General features: G+C 36.4%; 1 protein-coding gene and 1 long non-coding RNA gene across 3 annotated transcripts in view; one reads left to right on the top strand and one right to left on the bottom strand.

Moving 5' to 3' along the window:
* Positions 1–22,066, top strand: part of LOC113624531 (uncharacterized) — a 71,138-nt gene extending 49,072 nt beyond the window's left edge. Inside the window, exon 3 of the long non-coding RNA XR_003434373.1 lies at positions 21,548–22,066. This is a non-coding gene — a long non-coding RNA (uncharacterized LOC113624531). The remainder of the gene's footprint in view (positions 1–21,547) is intronic.
* Positions 1–26,662, bottom strand: part of PLPPR4 (phospholipid phosphatase related 4) — a 36,903-nt gene extending 10,241 nt beyond the window's left edge. For both annotated transcript variants that reach the window (XM_027114442.1, XM_027114443.1), the window contains exons 1-3: positions 26,447–26,662; positions 6,077–6,262; positions 115–244 (exon numbers count right to left, since the gene is read on the bottom strand). In XM_027114442.1, coding sequence (XP_026970243.1) covers positions 115–244; positions 6,077–6,262; positions 26,447–26,524 — 394 coding nt within the window. In that variant the 5' untranslated portion in view covers positions 26,525–26,662. The remainder of the gene's footprint in view (positions 1–114; positions 245–6,076; positions 6,263–26,446) is intronic.
* Between the last annotated feature and the right edge of the window lie 200 nt (positions 26,663–26,862).

Below are 26,862 nucleotides of genomic sequence, written 5' to 3'. Positions count from 1 at the left end.
CATGTATTTGACATTATACATCTAAATTATAGATTTAAGGACTTAATATCTGTCATTAAATATAACATTTCTATTTGGAAAACATTTCCTTTCTTTGTGGTTTCCCACACCCACCAACGAATCTGACGGCTCTTCTAAGGAAAGAGTTGAAGTTGCAGCCTCCGGCATTAATATTGGGCTCCAGGCCAATTCCATTCCTTCTTTTGGACAGGCAACAATAGAGAATTCCTTCCCCTACCATAATCTGCAAGGACAAGAGGGTGTTCAAATTGGATTTAACGGGTACAAATGAAGTATAAGTTATCTCTTAACATGCCATATTTTCAATAAAGTCAAGATGTATTTTTCGTAAGACCTTTAGAGATGTGAGCAATGTCTCCTGAGTATTTGAGGAAGCAGTGAGAAGTAAGCAATCAGGGCACTGTAAAGAGCACTGCTGGATCTTCTGTGCTCCTACATACTGGTCAAGGGTGTGACAGCATCCTGGCATTTTAACGTGGTTGCAGCACCCAGACTGTGACCCTGTGCCCAGCAATACCCAGTGACACCTAACTGATTAATCACATAGTGATTGATTCTGCTCTAACTCTTAGAATCTTGACATTTCATTCTTGAAACCATGAAGACAAGGTGCCTGAGGGGAGAATCAAATAAGTACCAGAGTTAGAATCAGGAACATTTTATTAGCATATTGTTTCAATAAAATAATTTGGGATTGAGCAGAAGGACCAACCCATGAAAAGCAAGCATGAGGGAAGAAAGGTGCTTCCTAAAGCAGAGCTGTCCAGTAAACTTTTCTGTGATGATGGACATATTTTCTGCATTGTCCGATATGGTAAACCACTACTGAGCACTTGAAACAGCACTACTGACTACTGAGCACTTGAAATTTAGCTACTGCAATTGAGGAGCTGAATTTTTAATTTCATTTCATTGTACTTAGTTAATTATTTAAAATGTAAATCAATTAGATTTAAAATGAAATAACCACATGTGTCTAGTAACTATCTTATTGGAGAATGTAGATTATAAGAGAATCTAGGTAAGCAGGAACTTCTGGGTGAAAACCCTCCAGGGCAATTGAAATGGAATTGATGTGGCTAATCTCTGAAGAGTTATCCACTCATACTGAGTAATATGTCTTAGGTATGAAATATTTAGAAAATGTGTTTACAGTGAACAGAGGACCATACTTAAGATAAGGAACAGGGCACTTGCTGTAGGATTCTAGGACATAGGACATCAGTGAAGAAACTCAATATATTTAGGCATCATTTCCTTCAGGAACTTTTCCCTGAAATTCTTTACTATACCCTAAATTGAATTATGTCCCCTTCCATGTGGCTCCCTTTGTATCTTGTCCTTCCCTCTAGCATAGCTTGATTAGTGCACTTTGATTATTCATTTGATTATTTCTCACTTGACTATGACCCTCTGAGGGAAGACCATTTATTTCTTTTTTACCTTTTATCCTCACTATCTAGCAAAGTGCCTGGCATTGTGGGATTTGCTTTTGTTACCTTCGCTGTGGGATTCTCATTGGCTACTTACCTTGGGCATTTGGGCTGGTAGCTATTCTGTATAAGAAAAGCAAGATTTGAGATTATGAGTTTTATTTATGCAAAAAATCTTAAATATTTGGGGTTACTGTGCCAAAGAGATTACTGTGAAATTAGAGTTGATATGGGTAAAAATGTGGAACTGAGAAAAGTAGGGAATGGCAGTCCCTTAGGTATGTGATCATGTCATTTTAAAGATTATCACCATGATTATTAGCTGAAACACATTTTCCAAGGGAAACTTCCCAGTTCTCAATACCAACTTAACACTTATTTTATAAAGTACTTAAAATTATCTTTTTTTAAACTAATGACTGTAAGTCTGTGACCTTATGCTTCAAATGTTCAATCTGCTATATTTAGTACCATAGGCAATATGGTATGTGTACAATTATAAAGAACCTTTATTTGTATAAAAATAATTTTCCTAATGAAACTACCAGTCACCATACATGTGTGAAAATCTTGTGGCATACATGATAAACTCCTTTATGAACAATCAAATAGAAATAATCAAGAGGAATTTTTTTCAAATCATTGAATACTAAATTAATTATTTATACGTCTTGAAAAATATCATACTCCATTATCACTTTGTTAGACATAGAAACACAACAGGTTATTCTGCACAGAAAGACGTGACATGACCCACCATGCATGTAGAATATTATCATGGTTATCTCAAATTCATCATTTCAAAAAAATTAACCACTCATTTCTGAAATGTGTTCTGAAATGCATTGAGATTGATTTCATCTTCACTTCTTCAATAATAATTCTGTGAATAATTTTGTTTCTTTCTTTGTAATCATACATGTAAATAGTGATTCACATCTTATCCATGAATGCTAAATTATAGAAGAATTTATTTGTTCAGTGCCATTACGGAAATGTTTCTTATACAACACCACAGTTATTATCTCAAGGGATCTTGAGACTTCAGGAGTTTTAATTTAGTCGTTTAATATGCTCAGAACTCATATGTCAGGAGAGCGCTTTCATACTCTTTGGCTTGATTATGGATAGAGGTTTCTTGTCAGTATTTTGACTTCACCCAACTTTGCCTCTCTCTATGGAGCACATTAATTTTCTCCTCACACTACTATTCATTTAACCTTGACCTACATGTCACTGTATGAATTTTCAAAATGATTTAATTTGCAGTTATTTTTTTTAATCTTTTGTCTGTGCCATGTGGCATGTGGGATCCTAGTTCCCCGACCAGGGATTGAACCAGCACCCCTTGCATTGGAAGCGCCGAGTCCCAACCACTGGACCGCCAGGGAAGTACCTTAATTTGCTTTAAAGATAGAATTATCTTCAGGGAAAGGGGAGCTGCTTCCTGATGTATTTCCAAATGCTCCTGCTTGTTTCCCAGTTCTGAATGGCACACTGTTGTGATGCAATTTAGTTTCAGGGATTAGGTGTTGACAAGAAAATTATTTGTTGATCTTGTCATTTGTAAATATAAAACAGTCTATGACAAGCATCTTCTCACAATATTCTGTTTATGCTGTATACAAGCCTGAAAAGAAACAATACCATTTTTTTTTGCATGTCAAATATCATGGACAGATTTTTGGAAGAGATTCTGAAGTGACTCAGCTTCAGGGGAGATGTAGAGAGGAAATATATTGCTTATTATTACATGGATACTGCCCTTGGAATAGCCACCTAAAGGAGATTGTATAGTCTCCTAAAGCTTAGGTTACCTTCTAGAAACTATAATCAAATTTCAATACAATTCTTCTATAAAATTAGATATACTTATCCTTTAATCATATGCAATAAAATTTTACTTCCAGGGAAGAGAACATATACATTTTTTCTATTCATGTAGACTTCATGAAGATTTATGATAAGCCTAGATATTCTGTGCTATTTTCCCTGAGAAACAATCTCCAAAGGACTAAACAAAATGCTTGTTTCATTATCACTTAAAAGTAAATGAAAAGTTAATATTAAGGGTGAAATTTTCCAATTTAAGGACTATTTCAGAGAAATAAGAATATGTATTTCACAGAGACACAAGGAATTTTTCAGTTTCTTGTACAACATCACGAAGACAAGTTATTTTTAAAACACCCTTCAAAGCATAAAAAAAGAAACTGAGAAGCAAACATTAAATGATATGTAAATGCCTGTATAAAAAATCAGTTGATCTCCCTTTTGTTCATATAAACGTCCTTTTAAAGAATATTACCCATGTGTGGTCTTTTGTTTTGCTTTGTCTTCTCTTCATGTGAATGGGTGAAAATAGGAAGTGCCTCTGCTCACGCAAATGAGCTCTGAAAGCCATTTCCAAAGGAAGAATTCAGCCTGCCTCTCTGCTTCCCCCACCACTCCATTTTGGAACAGATTAATACTCTGCCATAAAGATAAAAAGAAAGTGGCCTCCTTGAAAGTCAGGGATTAGAGTCTGTTATTTCCACTTTCAGGAAGAGGGGGGAAAGTAGTTGGAGCAGAAACGTATGTAGTAAGATTAGAGACAGAATTATGGTTCTAGGACAGAATGACTGCAGACACAATAGGACCAGTGTTTCAGGGAAAGGCCTTAAAAACAGAGGAAAATGAAATTAGAAAGAAATTTAGAAAATATATGATATATGTTTAGAGAGAAAGGTGTGGAAGACAGTATCTGATGCCCATAAAGTCAGGATTTGTTTTACCATCAAGTTGTTTACTCAAAATCCATGAAGCCAGTGTGGACGAAAAGAATGACTGACATCCTGGAATATCCTGAATGATATGGGGAAAATTAGGGATGCTGTGCTGTAAATATTTCCCTAGTTTGCTTCCTGTGCCATTAAGAGCCATTGCAGCAGCTATGGAGGCCCTGTAGAGACCCAGGAATTCAGGCAGTCTTTGTGGAAGGAGTTGGCATTCGTTTCTTTCACTTCTCAAGGCTCAAGAAAGAAAGCGTTGACCCAGAATCTCCCAGAAAGCATCCTTAATTGCATACTGAGAATTTATTCCTGGAAATGAGGGAGTCAGAGAAGAAGGAACACAATGATGAGGCCAAGGTCATTGTCTCCAGGACATGTAACAGTGTCAGCAAAAGGATCAATGTGAGATCAACGATGCTGGCAGGGAGAGCCACAGTTAGACTTGCTTTCCTAGCCACTTAGTAAAACACCCTAGGGAAGAAAGACTTCTGGGTATATAAAAAGCAAATTATTTAAATGATTAAATATCAGCATAGTCTTTTCAGCAGAATCATGAGCATTTGTACAGTATCTTATGTATTTTATTTCAAATACTATATCAATTACAATAAATTTCTGTATTACATTCCAACTAGGAGAAATGCTTTCTGGTCTACTAGATTTAAAGCATATATTCTTTCTGCTCTTGTCAAATGACTGGATGTTGTAGACTTCTTATAAGTCATTTAGAGGAATGACCAGCAAATGCTGTTATTCTGAGCAATAATGCACTTTAAATATGTTTTTATTAGTCTGAGTCTCAGCTACTTCCAAGTACGTTAATAGTTCCAATCACCTCAGAGTTATTGAAGCTCAAATAACTCATTTATTTACAAAGTATTTTGAGATCTTTTAAGTATGATAAAGTTCTAGGGAAAATTAAGTTCCAGTTTTATCTTCTGAGAATATTTTATATAATTTATTTATAGTGTAGATAGCATGTTATGATTATTTAATATAGGGAAATTTTTTAAAATAAATTTATTTATTTATTTTTGGCTGCGTTAGATCTTCATTGCTGCTCGCGAGCTTTCTCTAGTTGCTGCGAGCGGGGGCTACTCTTCTCTGTGGTGTGCCGGCTTCTCATTGCGATGGCTTCTCCATAGCTATATAAAAGTATAGGTCTATGCAGAGACTTTTCTAAAACTGCTGCTGTACTGAACCAGAATAAGCTCTTTATTTAATAACCACTTCCTCTGTCATTCATAAGCATGATAAAAGTAAAGTAAGATTTCCTACTGTTAGAAATAAATATTAATGCTGAAACATGTTTCTTGTCCTTTAGGTAGAGTCTGGGGGTATAAGAGATGGTGTAAAAGCTAGGCCAGTGTTATTTATTAATGAATTTATTGAAAAGTGTGTTATTCACAATAACACAAAAACTAAAAACAATTACGTTTCTAATTCAATTTCAGTAGGTTAGGGCATTTCTTTATGTCATATATTTTAAAATGCAAGTGCTTGTTCTGAATCTAAAGTATTTTATTTTGTGCGGGGGGCAGGGGGCAGGAATGTGAGTTGTGCCCTCTTCACTGTACAGTTGTGGATGCCCAGTGCTCAGAATCAATAAAAAGTGCTAACCTGGTAAAAAGTGAGAGCAACATGCACTTTTGAGAAGAAAGTCTGTTTGCTATAGAATTGTTTCTTCCCCACAGTTTCCCAGACTTCAGATATGACATGAACACATGAAAAATACGTTAATGAGGAAACATATCAGAATTTTTTTGGTTTACTTTTAACCCATATATTACATAAATGTGGTCATTCTTCGTCTTCTGGGGCTGACAAACACAATTTGGGGGCAATTCTTACCGTAATTGCAGGTCCGGCGAAAGCCAAGCTAAGCAGCATGAGGAATGGAATTGCCTCTTGTGTGGGTTCAATGTATGGCATGCTAAGACTCCGGTCATAGCAGCTGAATCCAGAGTGCACAGGTTTGAAGACATCTGTGAGTTCCAGGAAATACAGGCTAACCACCGATGATGCCAATATAGGCAACTGAGAATGAAGGACATAGGAGATCAATTTATTCTTATACACACGTCATACATAGAATCAGTACATCTTGAAATAAGAAACATGTATTTCTCCCTTTCACCGCTCCTCTCTGATCTCAGAATTAAAATCATTCATACTTACTATTGCTTCTGCCTTCAAAATAAAGCTCCAATTCATCCACCTCTGTCACCAGCCTGCTCTGAACCCATGTCATGCCTCCCCTTTGCTCTTGGATCACCTCCTAAATGCTGTTCCATTTTCACGCTCACCCTCCCCTCCCCATTTTCTACCCAGCATTCCAAATATTCTGAAAATGTTTTAGGTCATAACACTCCCCATTTTAACTACTCCAGTGGTTCCCATTCTACTTGAATAAAATCCAAATGTCACACCATGGAATGCAAGTTTCTGCATGATCTGGCTCTTGCTTCAGTTTCTTACATCTTTTTAAACCATATTTATACTATTCCCCAGCTCCCTACCCACTACAATCCAATGGGACTTCACTTTTGTTTTAATTGAGAAATAATTGACATCTATCAACCTAAAACATTATATTAGTTTCAGGTGTACAACATAATGATTCAATATTTGTATATATTGCAAAATGATCACCACAATTAGTTTAGTCAACATCCATCACTACACATAGTTACAATATTTTTTCTTATGATGAATACTTTTAAGATCACTCTCTTAGCAACTTTCAAATGTAAATACAGTATTATTACCTATAGTCCCCATACTGTACATTAATCATCCCCAGGACTGATATGTCTTATAACTGAACGTCTGTAACTTTTGACCCCTTTAACCGATTTTCCCCACTGCCCATTCCCCACCTCTGGCAACCACCAATCTTTTCTCTGTAGCTATGAATTCGGTTTTTTATTGCTGTTGTTTTAGATTCCACATATAAATGAGATCATCCAGTATTTATCTTTCTCTGGCTGCCTTATTTCACTTAGCATAATGCTCTAAAAGTCCATCCATGTTGTCCTAAATGGCAATATTTCCTTCTTTTTGAGGGCTGGATAATATTCCATTGTATATATGTACCATAATTTCCTTACCTATTCATCCATTGATGGACATTTAGGTTGCATCCATGTCTTGGCTACTGTAAACAATACTATAGAGAACATAGTGGGGGCATATATCTTTTCCAGTTGGTGTTTTAGTTTTCTTCAGATAAATACCCAGAAGTGGAATTGCTGGATCATATGGTAGTCCTATTTTTAATATTTTTAGGAACCTTCATACTGTTTTCCATAATGGTTGCAGCAATTGACATTCCCAAACAGTGCACAGTGGTTCTCTTTTCACCACATCCTTGTCAACACTTGTTATTTCTTGTCTTTTTGACAATAGCCCTTCTAACAGGTGTGAGGTGATATCTCATTGTGGTTTTAATTTACATTTCTTCATAGTTACTGACGTTGAACATCTTTTCATATACCTATTGGCCATCCATATGTGTTCTTTTGAAAATTGTCTATTAAGAGCCTCTGCCCATTTTATAATCAAGTTGCTTGTTTTTTTGTTGTTTGTTTTTTTTGTGTGTGTTTTGGTTGTCTTGCTATTAAGTTGTATGAGTTCCTTATAAATACTTTGGACATTAACCCCTTATAAGGTATATGATTTATAGTATTTTGTCCCATTTGGTAGGCTAACTTTTCATTTTTTGATGGTTTCCTTTGCTGTGCAGAAGCTTTTTAGTTTGATATAGTCCTATGGTCTTCACTCTTTTTCTGTAACAGTCAAATTCATTTCTACCTAGGGGTTTTTGCATTTGCTGTTTCTTCTTCCTTTTGTGCTCTTCCCCAGCTCTATGTCTGACTGGCCTCTCCTCATCCTTTAATGATGACTTCCTGTACCATCCAAGGTAGTCATTGATCCATCTTTCCCTCTAAACCCTTATCATCTTGCTTGATTTCTTCATAACTGAAATTGCCTTGTCAATTGAATACTTCACTTATTTATTTTTCTTCTCCCCCCGTCTCTCACTGAAATACATGCTCCATGAAATAAGAGTCTGCCAGTGTTATTTATTGTTGGGTCCCCAAGGCATAGCATTGTTCCTGGCGCATGGTAGGCATGCAATACATCATTTAACAATTTAATGAAGCAATAATACTTGTTGATAAATGACTAACTGAATAAACAAGTAAATATTAATTCATTACCATAGCTAGACAAGATTTACCAGATTTAGCTAATGAAAATATAGGTCACTCAGTAAGATTAGAATTTCAGGTAAGTAATAAATCATTTTTAGTGTTAGTGTGCTCCATGCAATATTTGGGAGATACTTATGCTAAAAATTATTTGTTGTTTATCTGAAATTCTAATTTCACTGGACATCCTCTAGTTTGTCTGCTAAACCTAAACTAGGCACAATTTACTTTTTAAACTTTGTTTTATGGATTCAGTTATTCATTCCTTCAACCTACAATGTGCCAGGTACTATGTGGGTCCTTACTATAATATGGCAAACAAGACACGGGCTTGGTCATCAAGGATCATAAACTTAGTGAGACACCTGCTCTCGGCTAGAGAAAAAATACTGCAAATATATTGTTGATGCTAGTCCTTTCAGAATCTGAAGATGCAGATTTCTGTAACACCAAAAAAATTATCTAGTTTAAGGCTTTGTTGCTTGTGGAGGATACAATATTTATTCAACAAAACAGAGCAAATTTTGTTAAAAATATTATTGACCATCCATGATTTCTGTTCATTTGGTTTAAAAAATAAACAAATTTACAAGGCAGCATTATGTCTTCTATTCCCAAGAGGATTTTTTGAGGTGAGAATTAGGTTTATTGGAAAAATTAATAATGTATGAAGATTAATCTGGCACTTTGTTTTTCAGACGGATGCTTTCCAATAAAAAGAGCAAAAAGCATGTCAAAACACTTACATTTTTCTTATTAGAATCCATTATCATTTGACCACTCTGCATATCTGGTCATTCCTCCTCACCACTTCCCTCTCCTGTAAGGAATAGTAGCTTCCAGTCTTGACCAATAAATCAATACTTCATGGTTCATGTGAACAATTCATATTTTCCATTTAAATCCACTTAAATATATTTTAGTTTTAATTTAAGAAATACTTGAAATAGCACTTAATGTGCCAGACAATTTTCTGTTTTAGAAATTTTAATTAATTTTATTCATTGATATTAACCCATTTAACTAAAAACTTTCTATTATGGCGTAAGTGCTACTATTCACCACACTTTGCAGGTAGATAAGGCCAGTCTCCTCTAGCAAGTGGCAGAGGTTGGATTTTGAAGCCACGAATTGTAACCTCTACTTAACCACTACTCTATGCTTCCTTTCCAAAAACGGGAGTAGAGTTTTAGGGTAATGAAACACAACTAGCATCAAAGAATGGGGGTACAGTGTAGCCTACAGTTCTGTTTAATGAAGAGTTTCTATTTGCGAATCTGTAGTTAAAAATATGTATCACTTAGCATAAACTTTATCTTGAAAATATGGTTTCAATAAGTTTAGATTAAATTTCTCTCCTTTAATTTGAATGTTAAATATTTAACCAGATTTGATGATCTACATTCTTTCCTTGATGCCATTAGTTCATATTTTAGGTCTTCTACATAAGACATCACCCAGATAACAACTGATTACCTCATTTTTAAATGTTCATGCCCTAGTAAAGTGAGTTTGATGTCTTCTATAGAAAGGTGAACAAAACTATCAATTTGGTAAATGTAAAAATTAAGTAAATCTTCCCTATTAAGGGCATTCTTCACCATTGGATTTTGTCGATTAATTCAGAATCTGCTCAAATGTGCCAGTGAAGATATTACATAGCCATGGAATTAATGTGCTATTCCGTGTGTGTGTGGGTGTAAGTGGGAAGAGACACTCAGAATTTTACATACTGTAGTGAATCCAGTGGGGCCATATGGTTTCCAAGTCACCTAGGAGGTTCTTTGAAAATAAGCTCTTCTGTTCACTACCAGTGCGACCTTGGAAATGGTTTTCTTAAACCTGTTTTCTTATCTATGAAACAGGTACATTGCTAGTACCCATCATCACAGGCAGTTTAAAGGATTAAATGAAGTATTACAAGTCATATTCAACAATACCTGGAGTGAAGACTAGTTTGTAAATGTTAGTTTTATTGTTGCTGTTATAACTATTAACAATAATATACTACTCATCAAATGTCACCTTTTTCACTTGCCATACTTGGTGATCCTTTTTGAGAGTAATTTCCTCTTTCTTAATTCCCCAGTACTTCTTTTAATGAAATTTCTATACACTGTTCTTTATTATAGTTATCTGGTATAGATTAGTTATAGCTTTTGCTTCTCAAACGAAAATGTCCTTAAGATAGAGACCTAAGCTTACTCGTTTTAATATTTAAACTAGTAATATACGTCATAGTGTCTTTCAAATATATATGCATACGTATAATAAATTAATATATGAAAGAAAATATGTCCTTCATTAATATTATGTATTTCAGTCCTTTCAGACATCAGCCTTCTTGAAACTGCCAATTTCTCCAGTTTTTTATCCATGTATTTTTCTATCCGTATATTAATATTTTTTATAGTTCTATTGAAACATGTTTCAAGGCCTTCTTCTGTCTTCAAAATAAGAATCATATTTTTCTTCCCTTTTGATATTTGTTTCTCTGACTTTTTAAAAAAAGTATCTTTTATTCTTTGCCTTTTACATCAATTTTGGTTTTTAAGAAAGAGGGATTTGAACAAAATGTTTTTAATATTTGAGGAAAAAGTAATTTTAGACATTGTTTTCCTATACTGTATTTTACTACTGGTCAGTGTGATGGATTAAATGACAACGTTTGCTTCGAACATCCTTGTCTTTCAAAGGTATCTTTTATCTTTTGAGGTACTCCACGACAACCTTCTTTTGAATGTAAGAAATTTAACAGACGGTGTGTGCTAGCTTTGGCATAGATATAGAATTGATATATATGTAATAAAATCATCTTTTGATTGCATTTAAAATGAGATTTAAAAAGAGATTTTAAAAGCTCTATATAATCAGGCATTAGGAATTTTATTCTCTAGTTATGTTGTAGCCAAGAAAAAAGTGTGAACAATGCTACTTTTATGCAGCAATACAGAGAAGGGAAATTATCTGAAGATTAGGAAAACAGTTTTCAAAAAGAAAAGATTTATTCTTATAATTGTCTTCTGCTAAGGAACTTGTGAGTAAAAATAATAGAGCAATTTTTAAAGAGAAAAGTATAACAGTTTTAGAAAACAGGGCAAATGAAATGTGTTTCAAAAGATGGCATTTGCTAGATAATATTGATTTTTCTGATGCCAGTTTGAAAAAGACAAATATAAGGTATATGTCAATGTTAGTGAAACATTTTATGGACTCTATCATGACATTTTATCTAAGTCATATAGCTTACTTGCTTTTAGCATCTTGATAATAACAAACTTTTACTTCTCATTCAGGTAGTTCACTTGCTCTTAGCCTATAGACATGTCAATTCCATTCTCTTCCTTTTTCATAACCATGGTAAATTCAGAGTGCTCTGAGATACTCATAAACTTGTAGGATCATAGTCACAGAGGGTCAATTACCATATATGATATTTATGGCTCATTTACTTATTCAATCAACAAATATATATTGAAACCTACTAGTTCTAGGAGTTGTTCTACATCCTGGGAATACAGCTATGATAAAACTCCAAATCCTTATTCTGATGAAGATTTCATTCTTGCTGAAGAAGACAGATAAAAAATTAAAAATTATAATACGAGAAAGAACATATATTATAAAGATGATAAAACAGGGGGCTGTGGTAATTGAGTGCCTGGATTGCTATTTTAGATCAATGAAGGCTTACTTAATAGGAATCATTTAAAGAAACACTTGAGTGGGCAAGAATGAACTAACCATATAAAAACCAGGTAAGAGGCATAGTCAAAAGGGAACAGTGATTGGGCTTCCCTGGTGGTGCAGTGGTTGAGAATCTGCCTGCCAATGCAGGGGACACGGGTTCGAGCCCTGGTCGGGGAAGATCCCACATGCCGCAGAGCACCTGGGCCCGTGAGCCACAACTACTGAGCCTGCGCGTCTGGAGCTTGTGCTCCACAACAAGAGAGGCCGCAACAGTGAGAGGCCCACGCACCGCGATGAAGAGTGGCCCCCGCTCGCCGCAACTAGAGAAAGCCCTCGCACAGAAACGAAGACCCAACACAGCCAAAAATAAATAAAAAATTTAAAGTGACATGTCATTTGAAAATAAAAAAAGGGAGCAGTGATATAAGATGAAGTTAGAGAGATGGATTTGGGACCAGACTTTGCAGAGAATTGAAGGCCATGGCAGAGAATTGAAGGCCATGGCAGAATTAGTGTTTCATTCATTCAAAGTACGTTTGGAAGTAACTCTGGAGAGTTGAAGCAGAGGTGCAGTAAGACTTGAAATATATTTTACAAAGATCACTCTGGCAGTTGGGTTGAGAATGATTGTAATGGGTCAAAGATAGAAGCAGGGTAAAAATTAGAACGTTCTTCAAAACCCAACAAATACTTATCTAGTGCCTGGTATGTGCTAGGCACTGCCCTAAGGGTGAAGAATATAAAGGTAAACAAGATAGAGAAAACTCCCTGCACTCGTGGAGTTCACCTGCTAGTGGATGCTTGGCACTTGCAGTAATCCAGGCAAGAGATGATGGCAGGTTTTACTAGGATGTAGAGAAATTTCCAGATTCTGGATATAACCTTAGAGAGAAAAAGACCAGACTTCTTGATGAGTTGGATATTGAAGAAAAACCAGTAAGGGTTGATTTCAGGGATTTGGGGCTTGAGCATTTGGGCTGGGGGTGTTATTTACTGGGATGGGGAAGGCTGGGAGAAGCTTAAGTAGGAGGAATCTAAGGTTTTGTTTTGGAAATAGGAAAACTGAGATGCCTTTCAGTCATCAAAGTGTCAAAAAGAGAGTAAGATGCCGATCTTGGGCTAAAGAGAGTCCAAGGCTGCAGGTTGATACGTGATGACTTAAATAACATCATTGATGTATGATGATTTAAATAATATCATCTTTACTTTTGAAGAACAACACTTGCACAGGAACTTCAAAGTTAAATTAACTTGGTTTTGATATGACTACTGTCACAAGAACCAAAGAATATAATTGTGTATCTTCATACTACTCATATGCAAGAGATAACCTAAGAGAAAAAGAATGTTTTTTATATTAATAACAAATTTTAAATGGGAGACTTGGAATAAATTCTGATAAGTATCCCCAAGTCATATAAAATGTGAACTTTAAAACATAAATACATTATATTCAAATGAAATTAAAACAGGAAGAAATATTAGCAGATCAAAGTAATTTTATTAAAGCTTGTGGCTGATAAGCATGTTGTCATAGGTCAACACACACAGTGATGATAGAATTTTCCATTTCCTACAGTACAATCTTTAATGACATTCCTTAGCATTTGTGCCTTGTAGCTAATACAGATAAATGTTCCCTTTAAACATTGACAATAATAATAACTAATAATATAGTATAGGGCTTTGTGGTTTATAAAACTACTTCACCATAATTGTAGCACATTTAGGTTAACTATATAGATTATAAAAAGCACACTAACACTTGTAGGGTCATTAAGAGTAGGTCAGAATGAGTCTATTACATTATTCAAGGTCTAAAAATCTAGTTTTCACAAATAGAATGGACGTGGCTTATATGACATGCATAGATACCAATTAAAACAGGGCAGTGTAATTGAGGAAAATCAATGCTGGCCTCAGAACCAGCAAAACCCAGTTTCTTCCCTCATTTATTCCACTAGCTTCTGGGATTTGGAGCAAATCACTTAACCTTCCTGGGTCTTACTTGTCATCAGTGAAATAAGGGGCTTTTTACATTGCCATTTAGTTCTAGAATTCTCCATGTGCTGTCATGAAGTAAAAAACATTCCTCACATTTCTTTGACAGTCTCACTACCATATATAATGTGCTAGATTTTTTACCACTATTCTCTCTACAATTTGTTTCATCTTCCACAATGCTTCCAGGCTAGTTTTTCTAGAATTCACATCTAATCATGCCTTTAATAATGCCCCACTAATTACAAAATAAAATACAGATTTCCTAGAATGACCTTTTGCATTATGCACGATCTTCTGTATTATAGCCTCAGTCTGCCTTTCTTGTTTAATTTTGCTCTTTACCTACTCTCCACTCTTTCAACCCATGAACACCTGTGTTCCCATTACACTGATGTTCCAAACACATGTTCTAGTCTCTGCTTTACATTACATTTTCACATTTGTTTCCCATAAAAACTGTCCTCATAAAAGGTAAGATCACATAATTTTTTCTCCCTGAAACCTTCCCCATGCTCTCCATTCAGAACCGAAGATTCTGCCTCATGGACTCCATATATATCTTTATTGTAAGACCTGTTAGTCTGCCTTGAATTGTAGTTATCTGTATATTACCAGCCCTTCCCTTAACATCTGATACTGCAAAGTGAGGCCTTTGTAATTCGCACAGTGCTTTGAAAATTTTGGGTGTCCAGAAAATATTTGCTGAATTTAATTGAAAGAAATCAGGACATTACTATTAAATAAACAGAAAACATGGACAATTTCTTAATAATACATAGAAAGTGTTGAGGACTTAGGTGCCAGAGACAGTGCTAAGTTATATAATAGATTGCTGCATTCAATCTACACCTTATAAACCGTCTATTGGTATCGTAATTTACACATGAGAAAACTGAGACAGAGATAGGTCACATAAATTGGCCAGTGAGTTGGTGAGTGGGAGCATCCAGATTCCTACCCAGGTGCCTAAGTCCAGGAAACATGCTCTAAACTGCTTTGCTCACGGGTCTCAAAACGGTTTCCCTCTCGACATTGCCACAATGGTTGCAATGCCCAAATGGGAAGAGGGCTTGCAGAGGGTGTGCGTGGTTAGAAAAAAGTCTCCCTTGCTCTTAACTCTTAAATACTCTTATTAAACAGTTTCTCCGAGGACTTCCTATCACTCAAACGTGAAAATTGCTTCTTTTGTGCAAATCTAATATCTACCCTTTCTAGAGGTCGTTTCACTTTGTTACTGAAAGAATTTATTGAACACCTCCTCTTACATAAAAAGAAAAGAACATATACTGACTTTTAATTTAGACATTTCCCCATAAATTATCTAATTTAATACTCACAACCTACCTGGGAATTTTAAGATACATTTTAACAAGAAGACCCTGCTCCAGATAAGGTAAACAGCATGTCTGGCTTACAGCAATTGGAACTTGATCTGTTAAATTCCTGGAAGCTTGAATCCCACTACACCCTGCTGCCACTTTGGTACATTTCACCATTGCCATCTGGCACTAGTCTGGTGCTTTTCAGGAAAAAGCAGCCCCAGGCTTCAGTGGAAATGCCAATTTAGAGGACAGAAGTGAGAGATAGCCATGTGTACAAGGGGTTTGATGGCACTAAGAGCGAAGGGGTGGCAGGCACTTTCAAATCATGTTCTTAATTTTATGGTGTTCCAAGGTCTTGAATGTTCTTTCCTGTGCAGTTTTCTCCAATGTTATTTTAATTTTTTGGTAATATCTCAAGAAACTTTAATTATATCTTGGATGTGGTCTGCTTTCATCTTCACTTCTGTTTTCCCTAGTGAATGACTTCTAATATAAAATATCAGGAATTGGGCACATTTCAAGCTCCAGATGCTTTCCTGTCCTGTTTCCTTTGGATCACTCTCTAACTGCACAGAGATGGCCTGATGAATGCCTCTGTCATAGCAACTGTCATATGGAATGACAGTTGCTCCTTCACCTTTCTCTCTTATTCAATTAAAAGACCCTTGGGAACAGGGAAATTGTCTCTTTCACTTCTCTATCCCCAGGGCCTTATATTAGGCAGGACCTGACATACTGGGTACCCTCAATGTACCAAATTAATGTATGTATGGATGATGATTTGAACAGAACTGTTTACACAGTTCTCATAGTGTAGTTAACATGATGAAAGAAAAATCCCCAAGTTAAAAGATCCTTGTTTACTTCCACCATAGAATATGCTCCTACTGTGAATTTCTAGAATTCTAATAATTTTCGTTAACATTAAAGAACACAAAAAGCTCAAATTGAGTCCTCCAAATAGCAATGGTAATTAATAGGGAAGAGAGAACAGATCTAACATATATGTTAGGTTTAATGGGAAAAATGTGTTCTATGTCCAAATATAAATTACATCTTTACAGCTCTAAAAAGACTAATTACAATCACTCAATGATCTAACAGTAAAGTTTAAAATAGTGGTATGTGGCTGTTTTATTACCCAAATATTGATCTAGCATTAGGCTTGGAGTAGTAAGCTCTGCCGTCACCAGCTTTAACCTCAGGTCCTGATTTGTGTAATTAGACACAAGTACTATATGTATTGCCTTGGAAAGCATTTTGTTCTTTACACCTAGAGACTAAGACCTGAGGTTGGGGACTTATATTTCAATTCTTAAAAGTAATTGCTTTGAAATCTTTCCTTACAGCTGTAATTTCTTTACCCTTAGAACATATACCTGTCTTTTAAAAACATGGGTATGAATCACAATTTAATTCTACTAATATTTGCCAGGTACCATTTAAAGTTCATACTTTTACATTTCTGAACTCATCCAATCTCCACAATACCCCTTTGATAAAGGTACTATTATTATCCCCATCTTACAGAAGAAGCAACTGGAACATGGAAAAATTACATGGTTTGTGAAAGATCATACAGTTTATTAGCTAGATTATAAACTCAAGAAATCTAGCACCTGTTTTCACGTTTGTAGTCATTATACCTACTACCTCTTGCTAAAAATTTTTAACACTGACCTTACCTTCCCAAAGACATTGAGAAATAGCAGAAAATAATATAATGTACATTTTCTTTATATACTGTGAATGTCACCCGACAACTTTCACTATTTTCACTATTAGTGGGATTACTTTATTTATATAGAAAAAGCAAATATATTTTGACCTGAACAGTCTTATAAAAGAATACATAGTACCTTTGGGGTCCAACATATATTTCTTAATACCAAACAAAATAGGAGTTAAGGAAAAAAAATATTGTCATTGTAATAATGTCAGAGAAATGAAATTAACCAAAAATTCTGTATTTGAGATATGGAATAAGAGAAACAAATTTATGATTTTGAGATCTAATGTGATAATTTTATATGCACATAAATTAGTGAATTAAAGACATCAATATTTTTAAATTACTTTTTTTGAGTTGTTTACTAAATTCAGGTATCAAGTTTATCCTTAAACCATTTTATTTAAGCACTGTAAAAGTTTATATTTTCTCTTATGTAATAATTAATTTATCTAACAAACATTTATTGAGTGTGTACTATGTGCCTGATATATTTCATTTGATCCATAAATTATCCAGAGAAGGATTTCTAATCTGTTTTGAGAGATGAGAATTTAACAATGTATCATGAATCACTCTCTTTTTCCAAGCTTGTCTCCTACATACTTAGATCATACTTAAATGTACATTATGAGCCCACCTTCAAGATTAATGGTTTTCCAAGGCTGCTTAAGACCTTATTTACTTGAATGTATCTGTGAAAGGGATTGATGAATATAAGAGATATTGAAGAGAGGCTTAATGTGGGACATTAAGAACTTTTATTTTCCAACATGTTAAAACTGTGATTAACTTAAGTATAATTATACTATGTTTCATTGTGAGATGCATCAAAAAGTCATGAACAAATATATAAAACAAATACAATATAATATGGGATACAACGATATCTGACAAAGAAGCACATTTTATTACTAAAAAAATGTTATCGTTTGTTCCACATAGCCACAAAAAAATTGTCTTTGCTGGCGTGTATACGTTATGTAACTAAGATAATTTTCTGTGAAAATTAAAACTATAAGTCCTTTGTTTAAATGATGCCTCTCTTTGAAGAGGCATCTCAAAATCATTTGAATGATGTCTCAAATCTCAACTAATCCATAGGTATGCTCTAGATCATAAAATGAGCATAAGTATTATTAAGAAATGAGGCTCACAGACCTCGGAAATTGATTTAACCTTCATCGCCACTTATTTTATAGATAAAAATGTCTCCACTGGCTAAGAAAAGTTAAGGAAAAATTTATAACTATCAGGATTGTTTTACTCCATCCATTCAGGCAAACTTTATTGAAATCCTACTATAGATTAGGAAGTATGCCAGTAATGATTCCATATTATTTCCACTAATTTAACGAAAAGGTACATAATAAGAAATAAATAAATATTTATTCAATGACTAAATGAATTTTCATGGAAGTACAAACAGAATACACCCTGGTATTTTACTTTGGCACCCCTTTTTGGAGTGTATTTAATATAAGATTCTTCTCTTTTAGACTCTCCATGAAGGCCCAGTTTCTGAAGCATGATTAGAACTTTATTAAATGGCGATTTAACCGCTAAGGCAATCCTACAGCACAGGCTTTGGTGAGGACATTAAGTCGTAGACAACATATCCACACATATTTCCATGATTCTCACTCCCCAACAACAGTCCACTAAATGTACTGATACCTTGTTTTCCTTTTCCTGAACACACATTGATTTTAAATACCTGTATTTCCCCTTCTCTTTAATTTATACCTCAATGGTCGCCATCTTATGATAGCAAATAAGAAAGCAGTTATCCTCCTTTATGTTGATTAACGTAAATGTTTTGTGATTAAAAACAACCAAACAGTGATGGACCTAAGAGGCAATTGATTCAGTGCCTAATTACTGACAGGAAAAACAACTCAACATTAATTGTGTCAAAATGAGCATTTCTGTCCTTGGCTTTCACATTCCAAAATCCACTCCACTGTGAGGAAATGACTCCATTCCATAGTAATCTGGAAGTACATGTCTCAGCTAATTAATTCTAGAAGAAACCAAAGAAAGCTGAGAGATTCATAATTAGACATTTCACAGTTTAAATACAAACATTTTTCTCCTTGTGGCCCACAGGGGAGAAGAGCACTGCTTGGGTTTTAGGCAAGTTCTTGGACCTTCATGAGTCTCAGTTACTTAATTTGTAAAACAGAGTTAATATCTACTCCTCAGTTGTCTTTAAAGGATCAAATGAATCAATGTATATGAAAAAATTACATTAAACTGTAAAAGAAAATTCAGTTATTTTGTTACTGATGTTGTAAATTGTATCCTCACTCCTTCCAATGTTTCCACTTTCCTTTACTGCCTGTCAGAGACCTCATGTCCAGAGAAGTAATTGTGAAATTATAGGTAGACAGTCGGGCAGTGAGAAAGAAAAATATCACGTCCAATTTTATGATTTTTAGCTGTAACCATGCTTTTCAAAGAGCCTAACAATTTAGAAAAGCAGAAGACCCATTCGTAATTGCTTTAACATGTTTAATGCAATGTGGTATTATGAAATACATAAAGGTACTTAGATGGAACTTTCAAACAGCTGGCACAGTTTGTTCATGTGTAGGATTAGAATGACCTGTATTGCATTTTAATCCAGGGGGAAACCCTCTAATGTAAGGAATTCTACAAATAGTATAATTAGAAACGAGCACTAGAAGTGGGGGGACAGGCTCTATTCTTGTCTGATACTAACCATAGTGTGTTTTTAGGTAACTCAGTTAACCTTGTCAAGCCACAGTTTTCTCATTTGTGATAGGAGAATCAAACCAATGCTGTGATAGGAGAATCAAACCAAATGTCCTGGGAGTACATGATTTTATTAGACAATTCTGTAATAAGACATTTCCTCACTTTTTGTTGTTGTTGTTGAGAGCTTGCATGAGAAATAGCCTGTGATGTATACACATACTAGGAGGAAATCATTGTGATAATATTCGTAACACGTTCCTAAAGTAAACAGTAACAACTGTGCACTAAATGCTTTTTATTTAACAAGCTAACTTAAGACAACTCAAATGCCTAAAGGAATCTCCATGGCTTACTCACAGATGCCCATTACCCTCACATGACCTTCACTCCTATCTTCTATTTTTCTCATGCTTTTTCTCCTAATCCTCCTTGGCCTGGCCTTTCTCTGTTTCTGTTCTCTTAGGAATTCTTTCCTCCACGCTCTATCATTCTCATAGACATACACAGTCTACTTTTCTAAATTTTCTTTCCGTTCCAACTCTTCCCTCTCACTCTACCCGGAGCTCCGTGTTCAGTCTTCCTCTGCAGAAGCCTCAGGGGTACCATTTGTGCTTTCCCAAAGGAAGCAGCGTTTTAGGTAGACGGTCATTGTGTCATCTACACAGCCATATTAGAATTACTTCAGTTACTCTAGGTGAGAGATAGCATTAACAAAGCCAAGTTCAGTAGCTGAATGAAGAGAAAACTCTATTCCACAACTCAGACAAAAAGAACCTCAACAGGCATCTTCCACATACATGCATTCAGACACCACAAAGCTAGCCAGGTCACAGCCGAGACAGGTCTCCCCATCCCACTCCCTCATTAAGTTTAGCATTATCATTAGAGTCATGTGTGAGGTGGAGTGGGGGTAATGGTAATGCAGGAGGAGATGGACACGGACAAGAACCCAAATCGTGGCTCCTTCACTTAAGTGCTGTGTCCCCAGAAGGATGTTTAGCTCTTTGAGTTACAATTTGCTGATTTAAAGAAAGAAGGATAGGGCTTCCCTTGTGGCACAGTGGTTGAGAGTCCGCCTGCCGATGCAGGGGACACGGGTTCGTGCCTCAGTCTGGGAAGATCCCACATTCCGCGGAGCGGCTGGGCCCGTGAGCCATGGCTGCTGAGCCTGCGCGTCTGGAGCCTGTGCTCCGCAACGGGAGAGGCCACAACAGTGAGAGGCCCGTGTACCGCAAAAAAAATAAAAAATAAAAAAATAAGGATAATAATGCCTTCTCGATATTACTTTAATACAAATAATCCAGTTCTCAGGATTAAAGATAATGTATACAGGGTCTGTCATATAAAGGAGGCTTGAAATTGACTATTCCTTGTTATCATTATTATTAATATCGCTTTGAGATTGGTAGAAGGCACCCATTTTTTTCCTACTAGAGGAAAGTAGGACAAAGATTACTATGAGTGATTCATCCATGAAGACACAGTAAGATAGTGGGGGAGCCTAGGAATAGTATAGAATTCCTTAACGGCGGGTTCTATGTTCAATACTTGGTCTCGGTATTTGTGGAAATGTCCTCATTTAGTCTCTGTGAAACTTAGGACTCTATTATCATCTGTACTTCATTTTTGTTTTTCACCAAAGGACTTTGCACATCGTGACCCTAAAAGAGGAGGAAAGATTTTTCAGCTCATCTCTGTTGGTGGGTGGACTACTTCTTTGAGTGGACTATCTATGCCATCTAGAAAAGGGAAAAAACCTACAGCTACTATTTTGGTACGTGCAATGCAGAAATGTTGTCATTTTGTGCTTCCTACTGATGCTAAAGTTTATGTAAAAGGAAATCAGCTAGCTATATTTCCCAGCAAGATCATATGAGTTATATAATTTTCACATAGATCTTGAGCTAAAACAGAAATCTTGTGAATTAATGTTTGCTACAATTAAGATACAGTGGACACTTTCCAGTGGGAAAAAAATAAAAAACATATTAAGGTCTGTCAAGACTCCATAACGTCTAGGCATGACGTTCAGACTGAACTAACCAGGTTATCTTTGCTCAAACAAAGGCTTTTTGAACTTCTTCAGGCAGGATGGTAACAGAGAAAAGATGGCTTTTACTCCTGAACACAATGTCTAGTTTACTGACCCTAAACTGTAGTAATTAACCTGCATGAACAAAATCCTGAAACATATCCATTGTTAAGTACAATATTCAAATTAGTGAAAACTTTCTGTATAATTTCAAGTCTGTCATGTTTACAATATTTTGAATCTGTAATACTTCAGGTAGAGTTATTTTACACTCAGTGGAGAGAGGCTATTCCTACTCCCTCTGTGTTTGCGCATGCCTGTGTGTGTGTGTGTGCGTGTGCGTATGTGTATGAAAAACAAGAAATTTCAAACTATCTGCACCTATAGCTTTATAAAAATACTTTGCATATAGGTCAAACACTGCTTTTTTACCTCCATAAAGTAAACATTAGATTAGTAATAAAAATGTATGCCATAAAGCAGAATGTTTAAATGAGAAGAATCTTTTTCCCATTTATTTATTAAGAACTTGTATCTTTTTGGTTTAAAGGGTAATTTATCATTTGTTTATATTACATACTGAGTCAATGTGAACCCATATCTTGGAACAGGATGACTAATGAGAATGAAATTGTGAGTCTGAGCACAGGTGGGACCGTTGTAACACTTGTCATAAAGGAAATGCATTAGGCACGCAGACGACCAGCCTTCTCACGTCTAATATTGGGTTAGTAAGCTGAAAGACCTTTTACTATTTCTAGGCGTGCTGCCGGGTGCAATTGCACTGTAAGTGATACAGCCATCACTTGGAGAGTGCTTTGGAACTTTAAAGGCAAGAGAAACCTTTTCTTCCGTGGAATGTTCCTTTTAACTTGCTTTCTGTTAACCTGATAAAGCTTTGGATATGCTTGTTTGAGAGTTCCTTTCATAATTTGACTTTTCTTTTCCCACATCGAACAATGCAAAACTGAATTGTCAAGCTTGTTTATAAAGTGAGGTACCATCTTGGAAATCATGGTGTGTTTTCAAATCACCATGTAATATTGATATTTTTAATTACTGTCAACCATAAACCCCTTTATCAGCATAAACAATTGGCAGCATAAACCAAAGATGTAAGAAAAATTAGTTCTATCCATTAACTTAACGTTTGTTCAATATCGAGTTTGGTGGTCAGCTGGGACATGATTACCTGATTTTAGTGACTGAACACCTTGGCCTGTATATATAGGATATAATCTCTATACCCTGACACCATGCAAAAGAAACTGATACATCCTGAGTGCCTAGCTCAGGTATGATATATGGTATCTTTCATGCTTTAACCTCATAATATAGTCTAAGATATATGGTTATTATAATTTCTATTGTATATGAATACATATATTTATATTACTTCTTATAATTTCTATTACATATGTAGAAACTGAGGATGAGAGAAGTAACTTGGCCAGAATTATCCAAGTAGTATGTGGCATAGGTGATATATGAACCAGGTCAATCTGTCTGTAAGGCCCAGGTTTTTCTGCCTTAATTCAGTCTAACTTGATTTTAACCTCCTCTGGTTGGAATGAAAGTTGCTCCTCAGTTTCCTAGTTAGTTTCTTCATATTTCATGCCTATCATGAATAGCAAGTTGAAACAGCCTGAACTGCTTGAAGAAAGGCAAAGTTTAAACTGTCCATGGTGTCACTGACTTGAGACCCAGAGACTGTTTTCTTCTCTAAACTTTCTTGAGAGCATCTTCTGTTACAGAGAAACTTTATTTGGGATGGTAGAAAGATGTGTTAGTCTTTTCCTGTATTATTTCTGACTTTGGTAATATGTTAAGAAAGACCTTTCTCACTGTAAATCTAAAAATATACTTCTGTGTTATTATTTAGTTTTTTAACTGTTTCTTAAAAATCTAAATCATTGGTCTGTCCAGAATTTATTTTTGTATGGTATATGGTAGGAACCTAATAACTTAATTCTTAGGTCCTATTTTCTCCTCAAATTCTGGTCCTTTTTGCCTCTTTGTGTTCCTTAAATTATCGTCTGAAGTAATAGAAAAGGCTTAAAATATGTTCTTTGGGCTGATATGTGATGAAAGGTTCACTCATGTTTCACTTTTCCATTTTAATTACAAAGGTCTGGGGAAACTATGTTGGAAGCAAAGTGCCATTACTCTAGAGCACTTTACTGACATGCTAATTCATGCTATATTTATTCATCCTCCAAAGCAGCTACAAAGCTCATTCTCACTGGCCTCAAAATGAGTCATTCCAAAGGAGTTCAGTAGTGCATTCTGTCAACCCCTTAAATAATTGGTGTACTAATGTCTTCCCCCATTTTCTGGAGGCTCTTTAGAGGTTCATCATGCATTTAAGTTTCAGAGAGATCATTTGCAATCCACTTTTGTGGCTCTCCCTTTGAAATCTGTTACCCCCAAGACATAATGTCATAAATGCGCATTGAAACTCCATGAACTGTCCTCAAGTAATTGTTCTATAGCTTGCCCTGCTAAGGAATTTGTAGAGGGTATCTGAATGGGTCAAAGTGAAGGTAATGATTTTGGGCTATTTCCACTCATGGAAAAGAATTAACATTTGTGACATGTTTGTTCCTACAGACACATTTCAAATGCATTATGAGGCATTTTTACTTTTAAAATTTTAGATTAAAAGATAATGTACTCCTGTTAAAGGTACCTCAAAAGTGCACACATAGATTCTTTTAAGGCACATCCTTAATTCTCTGGTTTGCGTCCTCTTTCATGAAAGTATTTTCCTCGAAGCCATACAGCTGCAATCCAAATGTGGTCAGCTTCTAGCTGACCTCAGGTGCTCCGTCCTGGAGGCAGAAGCCAGCAATTAACTGATGTCTCCTAGACAGATGTAATAGATCCAGACGTGAATGAAAGTGCTTTTGGACAAAACCACAGTGGATTAGCAATGCGACAAGTGGCCTGACAGGATTTAACTTCAAGGCAGGGATCCTGTCTCTCTATTCCTTTACCCCTTTCACCATGGAATCTTCTGTGCCCACATGTTTTTTCTCGATAAAACTCTTCATTAGCTTTCAACAAAATTATCTAAACCATGGCCTCAAAATCCCTTGTGAAAAGAGGAAGGGCAAAAATAAATGAATCAATTAATTACTTTAAATAAACAGGTCAATTTTTTTCCTTCTTTTCTATGGGTCATGGATGAAGGAGTCACCCATCATTTCTCTGAGACTTATGCAAATCACGTACATCTTTCTTAACACTGAAACCATTTTTAAAATTTGCGAGACCTAAGAGAAACTTGCACATATACTACTGTCTATAAAAACAATCTGACAATGTCTCTTCTCCCAAGTTTCAAGACAGTAACTATCCCTCAACACAGATAAGCCTCACAATCATCAAATACAGAATCTACTATCTGTACTTGGAAGTGCTAAACCTCCATATTTGGCTGAAAAGACAGCCAAAGAAGGATATTTATAATTCAGCAACAGTCTTATAATTCTCTATGCAATCCAGGCTCTAATTACACAGAATATAGTTTTATGCTTAAAACCATATGATTTCACTAAACCTATCCAATACATCTCTTCTCTACCTATGATTTAATAAACCTCTTGCTTAAAAATGTCTTCCTAATGCAACGGACCACAGTGCATGGAATCACTGTACCTGTCAATCTTTATAACCCTCCCATAAATTTTTCCTTCTTAAATGCTGCATTTTGGTAAGTTAGCAGTTCATTTATGAATACATCTGCATGTTAACTGCTTATCTGTAGTACTGCTCAGCACAGAATAAATGCACACGTACAAATCATGTAAAATCAGATGATGTCACTTATTTTAAAAATATACATACATACATATACATATGTATACATATACATATATTTGTGTATATGCAGATGATTTTTGTTAACCATGGAAAAGGGCCAACCAATTGATGCCTAGAGATGTGGACCCAATTTTAGAAGCTGTTGTGAGCACCATAGTAATTTTAATAGGGTTAGGGCTTTTGGTTTTGTTTTTTGTGTAGTAAAGAAATCAATATTCCTAATCCTACGTAAACATCCCCAGCCCCCATACACCCCGGGCATGGCTGTGTGTATTTGAATTCCTATAGAAAGCTCACAGAGTTCTAGATACGTAGTCGCAGGTTGAGGACACAAATCCCGAAATATCGGTATCATGGCCCCTCTGGGCCACTGATGACGCTGTGCACCCAGGCGGTCCAGGAGGGCCAGGGAACTAGCCCCACACTCACTCACACAGGTATCTCCCGTCTGCAGGCCACCTAGCAGTGGCATCGCTACTGTTAATCACCCCTGGCTAGCGGGCACTCACAGACACACTCGGGGGAGCTCCCGAGAAACCTGGGGGAAGGGGGAGCGTGGGGCATTTAGGGGCAGCAGCGCGCACCCAGGCACGGGCTCCGCGCCTCCAACACCGTCCGGGACCCGAACTGGCTCCGGAGCCACCCGGAGGATCTGCATTATGCCAAGGCGCTGGGCCAACTCACCTCCACGAAATAAAAGCAGGGCAGGAGGGTCACGCTGTCCTTGATCACTTTGCCCTTTGGCCTCTCCTTCGCCGACATCCCTGCCGCCTGCCCGGGTCTGCGTTTTCCCCGGGGCGAGGTGTGCACAGCGCAGCCGAGGCGAGATGCCTCCTCCAGCCGCAAGCGCCCGGCGCCGCTGATGTCACATTCCCCGCGGGCACCGCTGGAGCCAGCGCGGTGCAAGCAGAGCCCCCGCCTCTCCCCGCCCCTCTTTGCAGCAACCCAGAGGCTCCTAGAGACAGCAGGTCCTCTGCCTCCCCTACTCTGGCTCCCACCCCCGGTTTTTCTCGGCGGAGACGTCCAGCTCCTTCCTCCAAGCTGTTGCTGCAATGGCTTCCCCTCCCCGCCACCCTCCCTCTGCTCTCCAGCGCCCTGGC

Source organism: Aethalodelphis obliquidens, unplaced genomic scaffold (assembly GCF_003676395.1).
Source record: "Aethalodelphis obliquidens isolate GAN/ISIS:26980383/991018 unplaced genomic scaffold, ASM367639v1 scaffold13, whole genome shotgun sequence".
Lineage (NCBI taxonomy): Eukaryota > Metazoa > Chordata > Mammalia > Artiodactyla > Delphinidae > Aethalodelphis > Aethalodelphis obliquidens.
Note: the sequence above shows the minus strand (reverse complement) of the source record. Positions and strands in the feature narration are given on the sequence as shown.